Raw genomic sequence first — 16257 nt, forward strand, 5'->3', positions numbered from 1 at the left:
AATTGAAAACATGTGGTATTTGGTTTTCCATTCCTGTGTTAGTTTGCTAAGGATAATGACCTCTGGTTCCATCCATGTTCCTGCAAAAGACACGATCTTGTTCTTTTTTATGGCTGCATAGTATTCCATGGTGTATACGTACCACTTTCCTTTATCCGGTCTACAGTGGATGGGCATCAAAGTGACTTTAAAGTACTGCTTCATTTCATTCTAATAGAAATATTACACCTCTTTTATAGATGAGGAGGAAACAGACACAGAGCAATTACATCACCATCATTTTCATCAGCATTGAGGTGATGTGGCATACTGGGCAGGTACTGCGTTAAATATGGTGACACATATTATCATATTTAATCCTAACAGCTCCATGAGCCTAAGAATATATCATCCTTAGTTTACAAGTAGGCACATGAGACCAAAATAGTGTACAGTCACACTGTCATTAAGAGGCAGAGCCAGGATTAGAACTCAGGCCCTCTGTCTCCTGAGTCAGTGCATATAACCACTGCTAGGTCACCAGTCTTACTGTCAAAGACATGGGAGCTGGAAACAAGATCCACTGACACCTGGTGACTCCTCCTGCCTCTTTTTTATTATCTCATGACAATGGCAAAGATTTTAGAATTTATGGCTGTTTGAGGGTGTCTACTGCCTGTCGGAATCCAGAAAATACATTCTGGTCAGGTCAAAAATAAACCCAAAGTCTTAGATTTGGCAGTTCTGAAAATATCGATATTCTCTTGGGGATAGGCGGTGACTGTAAACTCAGGCTCATGAACTAGAATTCTCCTTTACCTTCTCCTGAGGGTGACAGTAGAGACCAATGCTGCTTACCATGGTGAAGTGCTCCCTGCAGCAGACCATGCAGATACTCTCAGTCTCATCCGGTACCCACTGGTGCCTGGCAGGGGGTGTCGCTGGGGGCACAAATTCCTGTGGGGGCTGGGTTGGTGGGAAACTCCTTTCTCTTAGACTAGGGGAATGTACACTGGAGATACCTGGGAGGCAGAGCCAGAGGTCAGAGTAAAAGCTAATCAATATACCAGCTTATAGATGAAGAGAGAATGATAGAATTTCACCATTTTACAAACCGTTATTGAAAGAATAGATCCAGTTAATGATCATCAGTGGCTGTTTGTGTCATAAAAGAGAGACAACTGAACATTGTGTGCCTCCTGATGGACGTGCACACCACCTGCTATCAAGTATACTTACTAAAAAATATTAAGCCTGAATCAAGTCCAGCTTCTAGATCTAACTACAAGTGTCCTGGAAATTCTGGGGATGAAGACGCAGATTGCCACAGGAAGGCAGTCACCAAATTCCAGCATGTGGGAAGCTTCAGGGAACAAATGACTAGTCTCCTTCACAAATAAAAAAGAGGTAGGGGGGATAAACAAGAAAAGAGGCAGGGAACCTATTGATTAAAGGTGCTTTAAGAGGCCGGTGCAGTGGCTCATGCCAGTAATCCCAGCACTTTGGGAGGCTGAGGCAGGAGAATCACTTGAGGCCAGGAGTTCAAAACCAGCCTGGGCAACTAGGCTGGCTCCATAGATGGATAGCAAGACTCCATCTATACAAAAGAAAAAAATACAGAAGTTAGCCAGACATGGTGGTGTGTGCATGTAGTCCCAGCTACTAGGGAGGCTGAGGCAGGAGGATTGCCTCTGCCCAGGAGCTCAAGGTTATAGTAGCCATGATCATACTATTGCATTCTGGCCTGGATGACAGAGGGAGACTCTCTTAAAAAAGAAAAAGAAAAAAAGAATTAAGAGATATTTCGCCAAATGCCATGCCATGTATGGACATTATTTAGATCTTGAGTCTGGAAAAAACAACTATAAAAAAATCTTGATGAGACAGCTGGAGAAATTTGAATACTGACTTGACATTTGAGAATAATAAGGAATTATTATGAATTTGTTTCTAGATGTGATCATGGTATTATGGCTTTGTTTTATGAAAGTCCTTACCTTTCAGAGATTTATACTGAAATATTTATAAATGAAATGATATGGTATCTGGGATTTGCAAATTTTGCATAATAAAAAGCTCATATAGGCTGGGTGCAGATTATGCCTGTAATCCCAGCACTTTGGGAGGCCAAGGTGGGAGGATCACTTGAGTTCAAGAGTTCGAGACCAGCCTAGGCAACAAAGCAAGATCTTGTCTCTACAAAAAATAAAATAATTAACCAGGCAATGGTGGTGTGTGCCTGTAGTCCTAGCTACTTGGGAAGCTGGGGCAGGAGGAACCGACCCGCAGTGAGCTCTGATGGCACCACTGCACTCTAGCCTGGGCAACAGAGTGAGATCCTGTCTCCAAAAAAAAAAAAAAAAAAAGGCTCACACACACACACACACACACACACACACATATCAAAGCTGCTCAGGCTGCCATTTATTCAGATGCATGAAGCTGCTCATATACTTGCAAGGCTGAGCCCTCTCCTCAGCTCGGCTGGTTACCATGAAGCATGGCTAATTCTCAAAGTATGGCCAGAAAATGCCACAGTCTGCTTTATGATATGTAAAGAGATTTCTTATCATTTAGCAGAGCAACATTGGCTGGTCACAGAAAAAGAGAGATGTAAAACATAGTGACTCTTAGTAGCACTCAGAAGAAGAGACCTTAGAATCCTGCTCCTTTGACCATTTGGCAAAACAAAACACTTGGCTGAGCTTCTTTTGAGAGTAGGCCATTGTGTCGGGGCTGGAGACCGGGGGACTGGAGGGGTGGTGAAAAGGGTGACCAAGACATGGCTGAGGGCTTCAAGGAGCTTGTGCTTTGTGTGTGACAGTATGAACTTGAGGGCTAAGTACAGTCAATCCTCATTAATACCAGATTGCATATTTGTGAAGTGCTTGTTTGTTAACATTTGTAACCTCAAAAACAATATTCATCTTGCTTTTGTGGTCATTTGCAAACACATGCGGTCATGAAAGTTTTGAGTCACCCAATACTCAACACTCAGATTCCCAGCTGAGGTTGTTTCAACCTCTATACAACAGTGACTTGGCTGGGTGTGGTGGCTCATGCCTATAATCCCAGCATTTTGGGAGGCCAAGGCAGGTGGATCACCTGTGGTTCGAGACCAGTTTGGCCAACATGGTAAAACCCCATCTCTACTAAAAACACAAAAATTAGCTGGGTGTCGTGGCACACGCCTTTAATCCCAGCTACTCGGGAGACTGAGGCAGGAGAATTGCTTGAATCCAGGAGGCGGAGGTTGCAGTGAGCCATGATCGTGCCACTGCACTCCACCCTGAGCGACAGAGCAAGACTCCGTCTCAAAAAAAAAACAGTGACCAGAAGATGGAGATGGTAGTGGACAGTGTGGGGTAGTGCCAGAAGCTCAGTGCTGGGGCTAGTTGAATGGGATTTGAATCCCAATTCTGGGACCTGTTAGTGGGGGTGGCCTCAGGCAAGTCACTTAACGCTTCTGAATCTCCTTTGTAGAAAAAAGGAAATAGAGTAGAATCGTCTAGGAAGAGTTGTTTTTAGGATTTAAGATGACCAACTATGTGAGATACGTGTATACATGTACATATTTCCCTTAGGAACAAGAGTTCTGGATTTGCTAGTTCAGTGTGGAGACTTTATAGACATACTGCCACGAATAACAATAGTTGACTGTATGTTGAATCTTTTGAGATATATACAAATCTGGAACGAACCAAGATAAACAATTAATAATGTTGTAACTGGCAATGAAAAAAAGAAGCAAAAAAAAAAAATTCTGAAGGACAGAATAAGGCAAGACTAAACTGAAAAATTTTAGTGAATAATCAGAGCCAGTTCTTACCAGGAGGAGCAGCAGGAGAGAACTCTGCTGATGGTGATCTAGGGAGGGTCTCGGGATCTGCAGCCTGGTGGACAATTTCTTGGAGGTGAATCACAGAATCTGTAGAGAGGGAAAATGCTGACAAAATATGGTTCTACCATAAGTATCTTGATTCACCACCCTAGGCATTTAGAACAAAGCTCTGTTGGCTTCTCTGATTGTCATTCCATGACTCTACTAGGTATTAAGAGAATGGAGGAGGTACCTCTAAGCCCACAGCACGCATGTTTCTTAAATGCCTCGAAAAACAAACCATGTTTAGGCATATGAGATAATGAAATGGACACTAGGATTCTACAAAATAAATTAAAAAATGCCCAGAGGGAAGTGGAAGACATTGAAATGATGCCCCTGGAGGGTAAGGAGTAAGAAAAAAGAGCTGGCTGGGAACATCAGTCCTTACTTATTTCAGTTTCTTCAATGCAGAAGAGGCTGAGTCAGCTCACATACAAGTGATATCTGATGTGATCCTGGGAATAAGGCATACTCTCAGTACCAAATGATGGCACTAAAGAGCCCGCTATATCAAGGCCAGACAGAGACCATTTCCAGCATATTTTGCTTTCCAAACCTTTATGTTATTATGCGCATGCAGTGGTTATCTACCACCTTTTAATTCTGCTCATTATTCTACTTCCTCCAAGACCAAGATCTCTCCTATATAATAAAGAGATAGCTCTCCTGAAGTGTATTCATTCACTCTAGATCAACCCAAAATATTAAAAGGGGAGAAAATTGAAACTAAGAATGAGCATGGCATTTCTTCCTCCATGTAGAATCCCCTTCTAGGATGCTAGCAGTTACCTGATCGTTTCTCCCTCTGAGGGTATGGAAAGTCCAGGGCTTTCTCTGCGTATCTGGAAAGCAGTGAGTCCACCTCGTCCATAGTGAAGCCAATCTCCTGTCCAACCAGCAGCTGCTGCAGAGTCTGAACAGCCACAGTGGCCCAATCCACCTTCATGTTCATAAGCAGCTGCTCCAGCATGAGCAGGGGATTAGAGGACAAGTGGGAATAGCTGGCCCGGTGCTGCTCAGGCAGGGTCAGCAGAATCTGTTTGTGGGGTAGATCCATAGAGTAAAGAAAATAGTACACAAATTTCAGAAAAAACTCAAGATTCTCACTGGAAGGGTGCATGAGAACAAAAGGCGCATAGCCAGCTACTGAAACAGACTCTCAGTCTTTTAGGAAGGCTGAGCTCCCCACTAAATTCTGCAGATGGTAATTGAGAAGTACTCCAAGTACCTTCACCAGATGAGGGGTTAGTAAACTTTTTCTATAAAGGATCAGAGAGTAAATATTTCAGGCTTCATGGTCCATAATGTCTGTCTCAAACATTCAGCTCTGCACATGTACCTTGAAAGCAGCCATAGGTAAAATGATAGTTGCACGTGTGTTCCAATAACACTTGCTTTACAAACGCAGGCTGGGGACTGGATTTGGCCCACAGGTGGTAGTCTGCTCACCCCTGGCCTGGACCCTCCAGGTATGACTGAGGTCTTCCTGACCCTTAATGCCACCATTCTGTTTATTTGAGGCTTTACTCAGAATGAGAAATACAAGGTGGTGTCAATGGTCTGATGAAACCTGGCACCTCCTATGTCCCACAGGTAAATGATGAATCTAAGTTCTCCTTAGAAGTCACGATCACTAGGCTTGAAATATGTTCACTGACCCTGTTCACTGCCAGTTTTCAAGGGTTCCCCTACTCAGCTACAGCGCATTGGGTGTATCTTCTTAAGGAACATGTTATGTAGTTTAACTCTTAGTAAGTGGGTCAGTGGTTATATTTATGGCTCTCCTAGCACTCGTTCTATTTGTGGGGTAGTATATAGGACTGCCAGGCAGAATAATTAGAAGAATGCCAGAGGGTCCTAGCTCTCTTCAAACTCTGCTTCACTGGATTACTTTTTCTAGCTGGCGGTTTCTTCTACTAATGTCTCCAAGGTTATACATCAAAGGTAAGAACTTATCTCATCTAATTACATAGGCAACTAACCCTCTTCCATTAGCACAGACAAGTTTATCAAGCAGTCGTTTTAAATCCTCACATCAGAAGCCCTTTGGAAGATGTCCAGTCCCTATCCCAAGATCAGTTTTACTTGATCTGGGGTAGAGGTGAATAACCTGGAATTTTTTTTTTAAGTCCAGGTGATTCTAATATATTGTCAGAATTGAGAAGCATTGATATAGCAGATGCCATGGAAACCATAAAAGCAACTTAAGAGGACCAGGTAGAATTCACTATGGAGGCAGGACAGGAAGAGAATGACAAGTCCTAGGAGACTCAACTAGGATACAGCGGGCTTCTAGGGTAAAGATTTCATATAGCACAGGCCAGGGATGGCAGGTGCCTGGCAAAAGAGCCATTGAAAAGGCAAGTTCTGAAGAAGAGCTAGGCTCGCAGTCTCTCCCTCAGGTATGCCTTCCCAACACCTCCTTTTCCTCCTTACCTTGGATCCCACATACAGCGCCTGGATTTCACGGTGTCGGATAGCAGTCAGTTGTCCATAGAAGTGGGTGGTGAGGTAGTTGGCCAAGAAGTGAGAAGTGGCCAAGCTAGTGTGCTGGTCGAGGGATTGCTCTGTCACTTCAAGGCACATGGTGGGGTCAGGGATTCTTCGCAGGAGCTATTGTCAAAGGGTAGAGGAGGAAGGTGAGGCCTGCAGAAGAGCTCTTAGACCAGCTTTGTTTTGTTTGAGAATAGAATATTTAGGTTTACTCATTTTGGACTAACGCTTTCTCTATACTCATTTCTTTTTTTAACCACCTCTGTAGTTTCCCAAATGCCATGGCTTTGACAGGACCAGAATTCAGCAGAATTCTGTACCCAGCCACCCCATCTGGCACCTAATGCAAGGCTGGGCCCCTTCTGCTCAAGATGACTATAACCAGCTCCTGAAAGATTGGAAGAGGCATAGCTGAGATTGCATGGGATTCAACATGAAAATAAAGCCATCTGATTTGACTAAACTTCTTGTCCCACCCCAGAAGAAAAATGGAAAGAACTGGGGGCTTACTTGCAGAGCCTTGTCATGATCTCTTCTTTCTAGAAGGTGGAGAAGATGCTTTTGATGAAGGCTGATTAAATGTTCTCTTGGAATGGGGTACAGGCAGCCCCACTCTTCACACAGTTCATACTCCTGGAAGGAAACACACATGCTTTCAACCCCTGTACATGACTGCCTGATTCTTCTCAGCAGTCTTGAGTCTACAAAGCCCCGGGAATGTTTATAAGTGCTGATGGGAACTTCACTATGATGAAAATGATTGAAGCAGGCTTGCTGTTCATATCACTTTCCTCTTAGCACTACCATAAAAAAAAGCAGATGACATGTGGCAACAGACACTTGGTGTCAACCCTGGGGAGATTCTAAGGAAGTAGGAAAGACTGAAAAGACTGTTTAAAGGACATAGCCACTCATGCTATAAGAATGGGCAGGTCCAATGTTGTCAGACTTTTAAGTTACAAAACTTTTTAAAAATCATAAAATTTCTGTATTTTAAAATTTTGGCAATAGAGTCAATATGAAAAAATAAAAATTCTGTAGACCAATATTACAAAGGCCAAATAAACATATTGGTGGTTGGATTCTACCCATGTTCCCCCTCACAACTCCCCAACCCCAACTTGTGAACTGTAGATGAAGTTTGAGAGAACAGAATTCCTAGGGCTTTGTTCAAATATTCCCACATGTTAGTATCTGGAATGTCCTCCCCACAACCCTGCCTAGGACTGCCTTCTTCAGGATGCTTCCTTGTTTCTCAGGCTATGTTAGGTGCCCTGCCTGTGCTCCCACAATCTGAGCTTACTTCTGTCATTTGTATATTATGTTGCAGTCACCTAGGGATGCATCTTACATCACCCTCTCTCCAAAATGTGAGCCACTCCAGGTCAAGGACAGCTTAATAATTTTTGTTTCACCACCATCTACCACAGTGATTGGCAAATAATAGGCATGCAATAAGTACTTCCTGAATGAACAAACATTTGAATGAGCATCTACAGTCAGCTTCTTAAAAGGTAGACAAAATCCTACTTAGCACTCGGAAGTCTAATAAACATATGAACAGATATTCAAATTTATTAGTAATCATGTAAATTAAAACAACAATGAGATACCATCTTATTGCAAACAGTGAAAAGTTGGACAATATAAAAAGGTAACAAGGGGCCGGGCACGGTAGCTCATGCCTGTAATCTCAGCACCTTGGGAGGCCAAGGTGGGCAGATCACTTGAGGTCAGGAGTTCAAAACCAGCCTGGCCAACATGGCAAAACCCTGTCTCTATTAAAAATGCAAAAAAAAATAGCTGGGCATGGCGGTGGGTGCCTGTAATCCAAGCTACTTGGGAGCCTGAGGCAAAAGAATCATCTGAACCCAGGAGGCTGAAGTTGCAGTGAGCCAAGATTGCACCACTGCACTCCAGCCTAGGTGAAAGAGCAAGACTCTGTCTCAAAAATAATAATAAAGATAAATAAAAAGGTGACATGGTTATGGAATAATGGGAACTGCGAGTGGGAGTGTAACTGGGGTGAGTGTTTTGAAGAGTGAGTTGGTAATATTCTAGCAAAGGTGAGGACGCTCATGACCAATGACCCAGCAAGTCCACTTCAAGAAATACATTCTGTACCTAATGTACACAATGTAGAAAATCTCAGGTATGAACACAGGGTGATAATACAAAAGAGTCAATTGTATTATTCTCTATACTTATCTGGATTTTGGCAAATTTCACAATAAAAAAGAATGTGGTATAGTTATTTTATTTTATTTTATTTTTTGAGATGGAGTCTTGCTCTGTCACCCAGGCTGGAGTGCAGTGGCACGATCTCAGCTCACTGCAAGCTCTGCCTCCCGGGTTCACGCCATTCTCCTGCCTCAGCATCCGGAGTAGCTGGGACTACAGGCGCCCGCCACCACGCCCAGCTAATTTTTTGTATTTTTAGTAGAGATGGGGTTTCACAGTGGTCTCGATCTCCTGACCTTGTGATCCGCCCGCCTCGGCCAGAATGTGGTATGGTTATTTTTTAAAAAAGTGAACATTGATATGCAGAAAGGGGCTTATACAGCCAGCTAAGGGGTTGCAACTCTGAAAGGAGGATGAAGGGGAACAACACCCAGGAAAATGTTACCTGTGCTTCTAGAATCATGTTCATGACAGTTGATGGGTCCTCAACACAACAGCTCCTCAAGGTCTGCCAGTCACACCACACTGGGGGAGACTGCAAACCCAGAATCTAAGGAAAGACAGGAAAATCCGTCAAACCACACTGCAGCTTCTCCCTCCATGAACAAGTCACTGGGCATGCCCACAGATGGGCCATCCCTAGATCTCTGCCCCAAAGTCAGGCTGTCAGAACTTGCCAGAAAAGACAGCAAATTGGGCAAAGATTATTTAGAGAGCAGAGTGAACCTATCCAGGAAGAAGAAGCAGGGAGTGAAGGCTGAATATGGAGGCCAGGACTGGGGCCTTTCACTAGTGAAGACAGTGCTCTCATGCTTCCCAGATTGTTCTGGGGTCACCTGTCGCATGTTCCTCTACCCCAAACTCCACCCAAGATATTCTTCTGGCTTGAATGCTCTGTGGGATCACCTTTCATATATTTTAGCTCTGCATGAAAACTGCCAAGGAAGAATAAAAAGAAACCTTTTTTCACCTGCCATTTTCACTGCCCCTGGTAGGGTTCCTGGACTCTGTCTGCTCCAAGGATATGTTGGAAAATTAGCATCTATTTTACACTTGTTATGTAGCCGTGCTTCCTAAATTTGTCTCCCTAAGCCTCTTGAGCTTGAACATAACAAATATCCCACAAGAATCTTTTACTTTTGAAATTATCACCTTCATGCATCTTTTCAAAATAGCTCTTGAAATTTTGCTGAAATTTAAAACAAGCTTTATAGAAGACATAATATACAAAAACATACACAAAGCTCAAAAAGACATGTGAAAAAGCCTTTTTGGACTGTAATACACCATTCCAATGTTAATTTTGTTATTTTTACCCTCACTTCATGCAAATGTATTTAAAATTATAGGAATAAGTAACACAGGAACCAGCTAGGAGGCCTCCCTGCTGTTCACCTAAGAACTGAAGCCAGATGCAAAGCAAAACCCAGACCTATATTTTCTGTTTCTTAAAGTCCCCCATCATATGAAAATAGGTTGGGGTTGATCATAGAGTGAGAAGCCTGTTCCCTTTCTCTTGATGCAAGGGCCCATACCTTCTGATACACCTGCAGCTCCGCCAGCTTCCTCTGTAGCTCACACTTTAGTACTTCTTGGACAGCCGTGTCTGAAATGCAGTAGGCCAGAATCTCCAGGCATGACTCCAGGGGCCACCTGTCCACAAACTGTAGGGCCAGCTGACTTCTCAGAGATGCATCCTTCACGGGAAACAGGTATTGCCAACCTTCTTTGTCTATAAGACAAAAAAGATGCTCAGAGGCAGCAGGCGTGGGACCAGAAGAGTTCAAGAGTCCAGGTTACTTCTTGAGAAAGGGCTTTCTTCAATTTCGTAAAAGAGGAGCTTGGAGGATCCTTAAGATGCATGTGATCTTAACTAGTTTTTACACTTGGAACCATTATATGACAAGGAAAATGCTGTATCTCTACCCTATGTTTATCTTTAGGTAAACCTGATAATAGTCATGAGACTTTCAGAAGGAAGAGAGGGAAAGAGAAAGGAAGAAAGGATGAAGGAGGGACAGAAGAGATGAAGCTCTCCATGTTTTGGCATCCTGAACATATAGGACTGTTTCAGACTCACCTTGTCAGTGAAACTTTCCTTTTCCCTGTAATTTCCACCCTGTGCCATACATAACCACTTGAAAGTTATTCCAGGTAGACTAGTTTCACTCCCTGACTTAGATCTCTCTCTTCCACACCCATTTCAGAGATCTGATCTTGGAGATACAAAAAACAGACTCCAAGCAATTAAGACCACACAGCCAGTCGGTGGATTTCTCCACCTTTTCAAGGATGGATTTTCTCCTTTCCAAAGGGAGCCAAGCCTCCTACCCAAAAGTCATTCCCTACATCACACCCAACTCTTGCTGCAACACTGCTAGGAAATCCTAGCAGTGTTACAGCTCATTGGCTTTCCACTCCGGTTACACGTCAAAATTTCCTGGGGAGCTTTCAAAGCAGTGGCCATCAAACAGACCCACAATCTGCTTTTATAATACAGTTTTATTAGACTATAGCCATGCTCATTTCTTTATATATTGACTCTGGCTGCTTTCATGCTGTACTGGAGGGGGTGGGTAGTTATGAGCGAGACTGTGGCTTACAAAGTCCTTTATAGAAAAAATGTGCTGATCCCTATTTTAAAGTAAACACTTGCCTGAGCTCCATCCTGGGCCTCTGGGGAAGGGACCCAAACATTTGTAGTCTGTAGAATTTCACAAGAATTGCCATATACAGTATTGAGAATACTGGTTATGAGTGGCTGTTTAAAGTCAGATGGACTTGGGTTCTAAGCTCTACTCTACCACTTACCACCCTGAGTAAGTTTCCTAACCCCTCTGAGATCTGGTCTCCTCTTAATAACATGAGATTATAGTGGGGCTTCTCTCTAGAGTTACCGTGAGGATTAAATGTGATAATATAACCGGTGAATACCAAATATTACCACTAGTGAAAAAGGGAGGCATAGCATTCTGCTCACCACATGCCACAGCACAGCTCAGGACTGCATCCTTTATGCTGCTCAAATCGTCCACATCTCGCCCGTACACTTCAGTGAGCTGAAGGGCCCGGGACCAATCTCTGGCCACCAAGGATTCCTCAAAAGCCTCACTCAGTACATCTAGGGCAATGGGAGAATGTAGGCCCAGGAGAACGGTAGAAAGACTGGCCCAGCCACAGAGATTCACTGCCAGACTCTGCCCCTGCTGCAAAGACCCTTGCAGGGGCTCCCAGGCAGCAAGGAGGAAGGCCTCAAACAGAGGGAATTGTTCCAGAAGGCGCTCACACTCCCGGGCTACCTGCTCTGCAGCCAGAGGCACCTCCCTGCAGCCACGAAGTTCCTTCCATGACAAGCTGGGCTTGCCGACCTTTAACCTCGGGGAAGCCCCCAGGCAGGCCACCGTAGCTAGGAGCTTTGAGCGTGACTTAAGAAAGGCCAAGGCAGAGGAGGTGAGGGCTGGGAGTGATGAGTCCCTTGGGGAGGAGTAGGGCTTTCTTTCCAATGTGGGGTTCTCAGTTGGCCTCGGGGAGCTCGGTGTAGAAAGTGGGAGGTCATCCAGGCAGTGGGAGGCATGTAGCTGGGCCAGAGTACCCAGACGAGTCAGGAGGGAGGAGGTCTGCTGGCTTTGCCGGGATGAGCAAAGAGCAAGGGGCTCACAGCAGCAGCTGACGATGACCTGCGGCACACTTAGGCTGAGATTCTCTTGGGCCAGAAGGGCTGCCAGTCTGGAAGGAGAGAAGCAGAAAGCATACAAGGCCTGAATACACAGGCACCATTACCCAGTCTTACAATTTCTTTATGCTTACATGAGCAAATGTAAATAAAAGTTCCTAATCGTCACACTATTTTTTTTAAAACACAAAAAGTAGCCTATTAGACATATTGCTCTGCCCTTTGTGTTTTCACTGAACACGTCTGCGAGATCTATCCATATCCCTCTATGGAGAGGACCCTCTTTAGTTTTTGCAGTTACATAGTATTCCATTACATAAATGAACCATAACTAGGCTCCTGTTAGTGGACAATGAATTTTCTGATTTGTTGGTACTATATACAAGATTGCAATGAAATGATTTTGCACATAAATCATTTATGTATAATAAAGCTGTAGGATAAATTATCCAAAATGGTTTGCTAAATCAAAGGGTATATGAATTTGCAATTTTAATAAATATTGACAAACTGCCTTCCGACAGAGGCTGTACAAATTTATGTCCCACTTGCATTCGCTGAGAATGCTGTTTTCCTACAGTCTAATCAACTATCATGTTATTGAATTTTTAGATTTTTGCCTATTTTTAAAGTACAGAGTCACCCATTGATTTCATACTTAACAATATACATGCTAAAGGTATCAAAAGAGAAAGGAGGAAACAAGGCACATTAAATTTTCAGTTATATAAGGATAAAAAATTCCGTCAGGAAGAAATCCCCACTCTCTGTGCTAACCCCAAGCACCACCGCACTGAGCCCTTGGCTATATTGATGAAATCATCCGGAGGCCCATGGCTGACTTGCATGGAGGTGGCTCCTACCTCTCTGGGGGAACTTGTCTCTCAAACAGGAGATGTGACACCAGTTGGGAAGAGCTCTGTTGCAGCAGAACAAAGGGATTTCCTACCTTGACCTCCACATGATCTGCAAAGGTAAAGAACAGGATCTGTTTGCACCACTGACTGCAAGAGTTCAGAGCCCTGTTTCCCAGAACTGAGAAAAAAGTACAGTGTTAAGATGAAGACAATATTGAGAGCCTGCTGTTAATTCATTCTAGGTAAAGGGTATTCTCAACATGAACCTGATCACAAGTTTTATCTATATCTTAGCACTGCTCTAAAGACTTCCAACCCCAGACGAACTTCAGTGGGCAGGTCTAGCCACGGACAGCCAACTCCTGCTCTCTTCAAGCTGACTGAAGTGCATGTAGTACTCACTCTGTGGACTTAAGAATCTGGTACTCATATCAGAGACTTGATTCCTCTGCTGGCTCCTCAAATCCACAATGGACCACAGGTCTGACAGAGATATTTTTGAGTCGCTAATTCCAAGAAAATTAATTGAGTACTCCCATGTGCTATACAGCTATACTAGCACAAAGATGAATAAAATAGCCAGAGATGAATAAGAGAGGACAACCTTACAAATCTAGTGTTCTTGGCTACTGCTGTATCCAGAGCCTTTTAATCGTGCATCTTTTCTCTTCCTTGCCCTGAACACTTGCAGGTCTTCCATGAATCTATTGCCTCTTTCTTGCTACCTACCAGGCTCAGAGCTCAAACTTTGCAGGAGAACTGCAGCAAGGGTGCTGCAGTAACTGAAGAAGGTGCCCAAGTAGTCCATCTGCCTGCTGCCTGATGGGGTCTGTTTGCCCAGGTTCTTCTGGAGGAGCTGAGTCTGGATCTGCACAGGGTGGGCCTCTGCCTCTGGAGCTTTCTGGGCTGCCTGCTCCACCAGGGAAGAGAGTGGAGAAGTCCTGGGCTCTGAGAGGAGGATGGCAGGAGAAAGGACACAGGCTTCAGTCTGTGAGTCCAGCTTTGGGTCAATTTCTGACTGGATATGTGAATTGCACCTCCTATACACTGCCTGGGGCATCTGATGGCCTGGGCACTACACTTACAAGGCAAATATAAAATCCTAAGTCAGTCATTTGGACAAGTGATTCTCAGCCAGGAAAAGCTTTGAGTCTGGAGTGTATAAAATTACTCTCATGTGTATAGTTCTATTTTTATCCTTGTTTCTGGGGTGGAACAACTTTATGAAGAACACAGCAATCTTTTGGGGAGGGTTCATCAATATTTACTGAGCACCTGCTGGCTGTATTTCTCATTCATCATGAGAAAATGTATCAGCTAATGAAGTGTTCACCATTCTTTCAATTGAGAGGCGGGAAAACAGGTGAAGTTAAGTTACGAGACATTGAGACATGCCCTGGCTAACTAAAGGGCTGATAGAGCCCAGTTCTGGAGTCCCAAGCCTCTTCTCCAAAGTGCTTCGTTACTCTCAGCTGTTTCCTCTCCCAAGTTCGGCTTTTATTTGTTCCCAAGCAGACAGCCTTATACCTGCCAGCTCTAGTGCCTCTCTCAGTGACTGAAGGACCTGATCTAGCTGCTGGGAGAGGGTGGTGTGGCTGGCAACACAGTCCTCGGTTAGGCTGGGCCAGCACATCTGAAGCAGTTCAGTGATGCTGCACCGTGGAGGGCCTCCTCCCTTTTCTTCCACACTGTCTATGGAAAGCAAATGAGAAAGAAAAAGTAAAGTCGGTTGCTGGCCTAATGTTCCAAGTCCAGGAGAAGAAAAGAGAAAAAAGCAACTCACCTGATTTGGTTTGACTGGCTGACATAAGCAGATAATTGAGACTCTTACTGATTTGCTGAAGAACAACTGGAAAACCTCGAATGCCATCAGCATTTAGGAGTACGTGGTCTATCCGTCGACCTGGAAATAGATGAAGGAAGAGGGAATGCAAAAAAAAAAAAAAAAAAAAAAATTGAAGTGTTTTCAGAGATTGGCACTCAGTCCTGTATTTACCTGTGAAATTTTATCCTCTCCAATATTAAGGAGGAAATATATGCTGTGCCATTTTGGGTGACAACCAGCATACTTGGCTTATTTCATGCCTGAGATTCTAGGACTGCCTCTGGCAAGATGCCTCAGCTGTCAACAACATCAGCAGATTCAGAATCTCTGGCACTCCTATGGAATTGTTGTCCCAAGCCAAATAGATTTGCCTTGGTACTGCCTTCAGTTGTACTCAACTTGAGCGGAGATCATATGTCTTCTTTAATTGCTTTAAGTGGTATCTTGATACTCCAACTAGACTATAAACAACTTTATGGACACAGATTATTCCTTACATCTCTGCTATACTCCCATATGCTCAGGATAATCTGGAAACACAGTCGTCACTAAATTCCTAAATCAGTATATTGAAGAGATATTTGCACTCCCATGTTTCTTGCAGCACTGTTCACAATAGCCAAGATTTTGAAGCAACCTCAGTGTCCATCAGCAGATGAATGGATAAAGAAAATATGGTACATATGCACAATGGAGTACTATTCAGTCACAGAAAAGAATGAGATCCAATCATTAGCAACAACTTGTATAGAACTGAAGATCATTGTGTTAAGTGAAATAAGCCAGGCACAGAAAGACAAACACCACATGTTCTCACTTACGTGTGGGATCCAAAAATCAAAATAACTGAATTCATGGAGATAGAGAATAGAAGGATGGTTACCAGAGGCTGGGAAGGTAGTAAGGGGTGGGGGAAGATGGAGATGGTTAATGAGTATAAAAAATAGTTACAGGCTGGGTGTGGTGGCTCACACCTGTAATCCCAGGACTTTGGGAGGCCGAGGTGGGTGGATGGTGAAACCCCTTCTCTACTAAAGATACAAAAATTAGCTGGGTGTGGTGGCACACACCTGTCATTCTAGCTACTGAGGGGTTGTGGGGGAGGGCTGAGACAGGAGTATCACCTGAACCCAGGAGGCAAAGGCTGCAGTGAGCCGAGATGGCACCACTGCACTCCAGCCTGGGTGACAGAGTGAGACTCTGTCTCAGAAAAAAAAAAGTTAGAAACAATGAATAAGGCCTAGTATTTAATAGCATAGCATGGGGGCTACAGTGAATAATAATTCAATTGCACATTTAACAATAACTAAAAGAGTGTAACTAGCTTGTTTGTAACACAAAGGATAAATGCTTGAGGGGATGGATA

General features: G+C 43.8%; 1 protein-coding gene across 1 annotated transcript in view; it reads right to left on the reverse strand.

Moving 5' to 3' along the window:
- Positions 1-16257, reverse strand: part of ZFYVE26 (zinc finger FYVE-type containing 26) — a 73439-nt gene that overhangs the window by 24447 nt on the left and 32735 nt on the right. Inside the window, exons 17-28 of the mRNA XM_054448790.2 lie at positions 14850-14969; positions 14594-14758; positions 13796-14014; positions 13073-13175; positions 11517-12262; positions 10072-10268; positions 8982-9086; positions 6866-6988; positions 6299-6475; positions 4652-4898; positions 3809-3907; positions 838-1001 (exon numbers count right to left, since the gene is read on the reverse strand). Of these exons, the coding sequence (XP_054304765.2) occupies positions 838-1001; positions 3809-3907; positions 4652-4898; positions 6299-6475; positions 6866-6988; positions 8982-9086; positions 10072-10268; positions 11517-12262; positions 13073-13175; positions 13796-14014; positions 14594-14758; positions 14850-14969 (2465 nt within the window). The remainder of the gene's footprint in view (positions 1-837; positions 1002-3808; positions 3908-4651; positions 4899-6298; positions 6476-6865; positions 6989-8981; positions 9087-10071; positions 10269-11516; positions 12263-13072; positions 13176-13795; positions 14015-14593; positions 14759-14849; positions 14970-16257) is intronic.

This window comes from Pongo pygmaeus, chromosome 15 (genome assembly GCF_028885625.2).
Source record: "Pongo pygmaeus isolate AG05252 chromosome 15, NHGRI_mPonPyg2-v2.0_pri, whole genome shotgun sequence".
NCBI classification, from domain to species: Eukaryota; Metazoa; Chordata; class Mammalia; order Primates; family Hominidae; genus Pongo; species Pongo pygmaeus.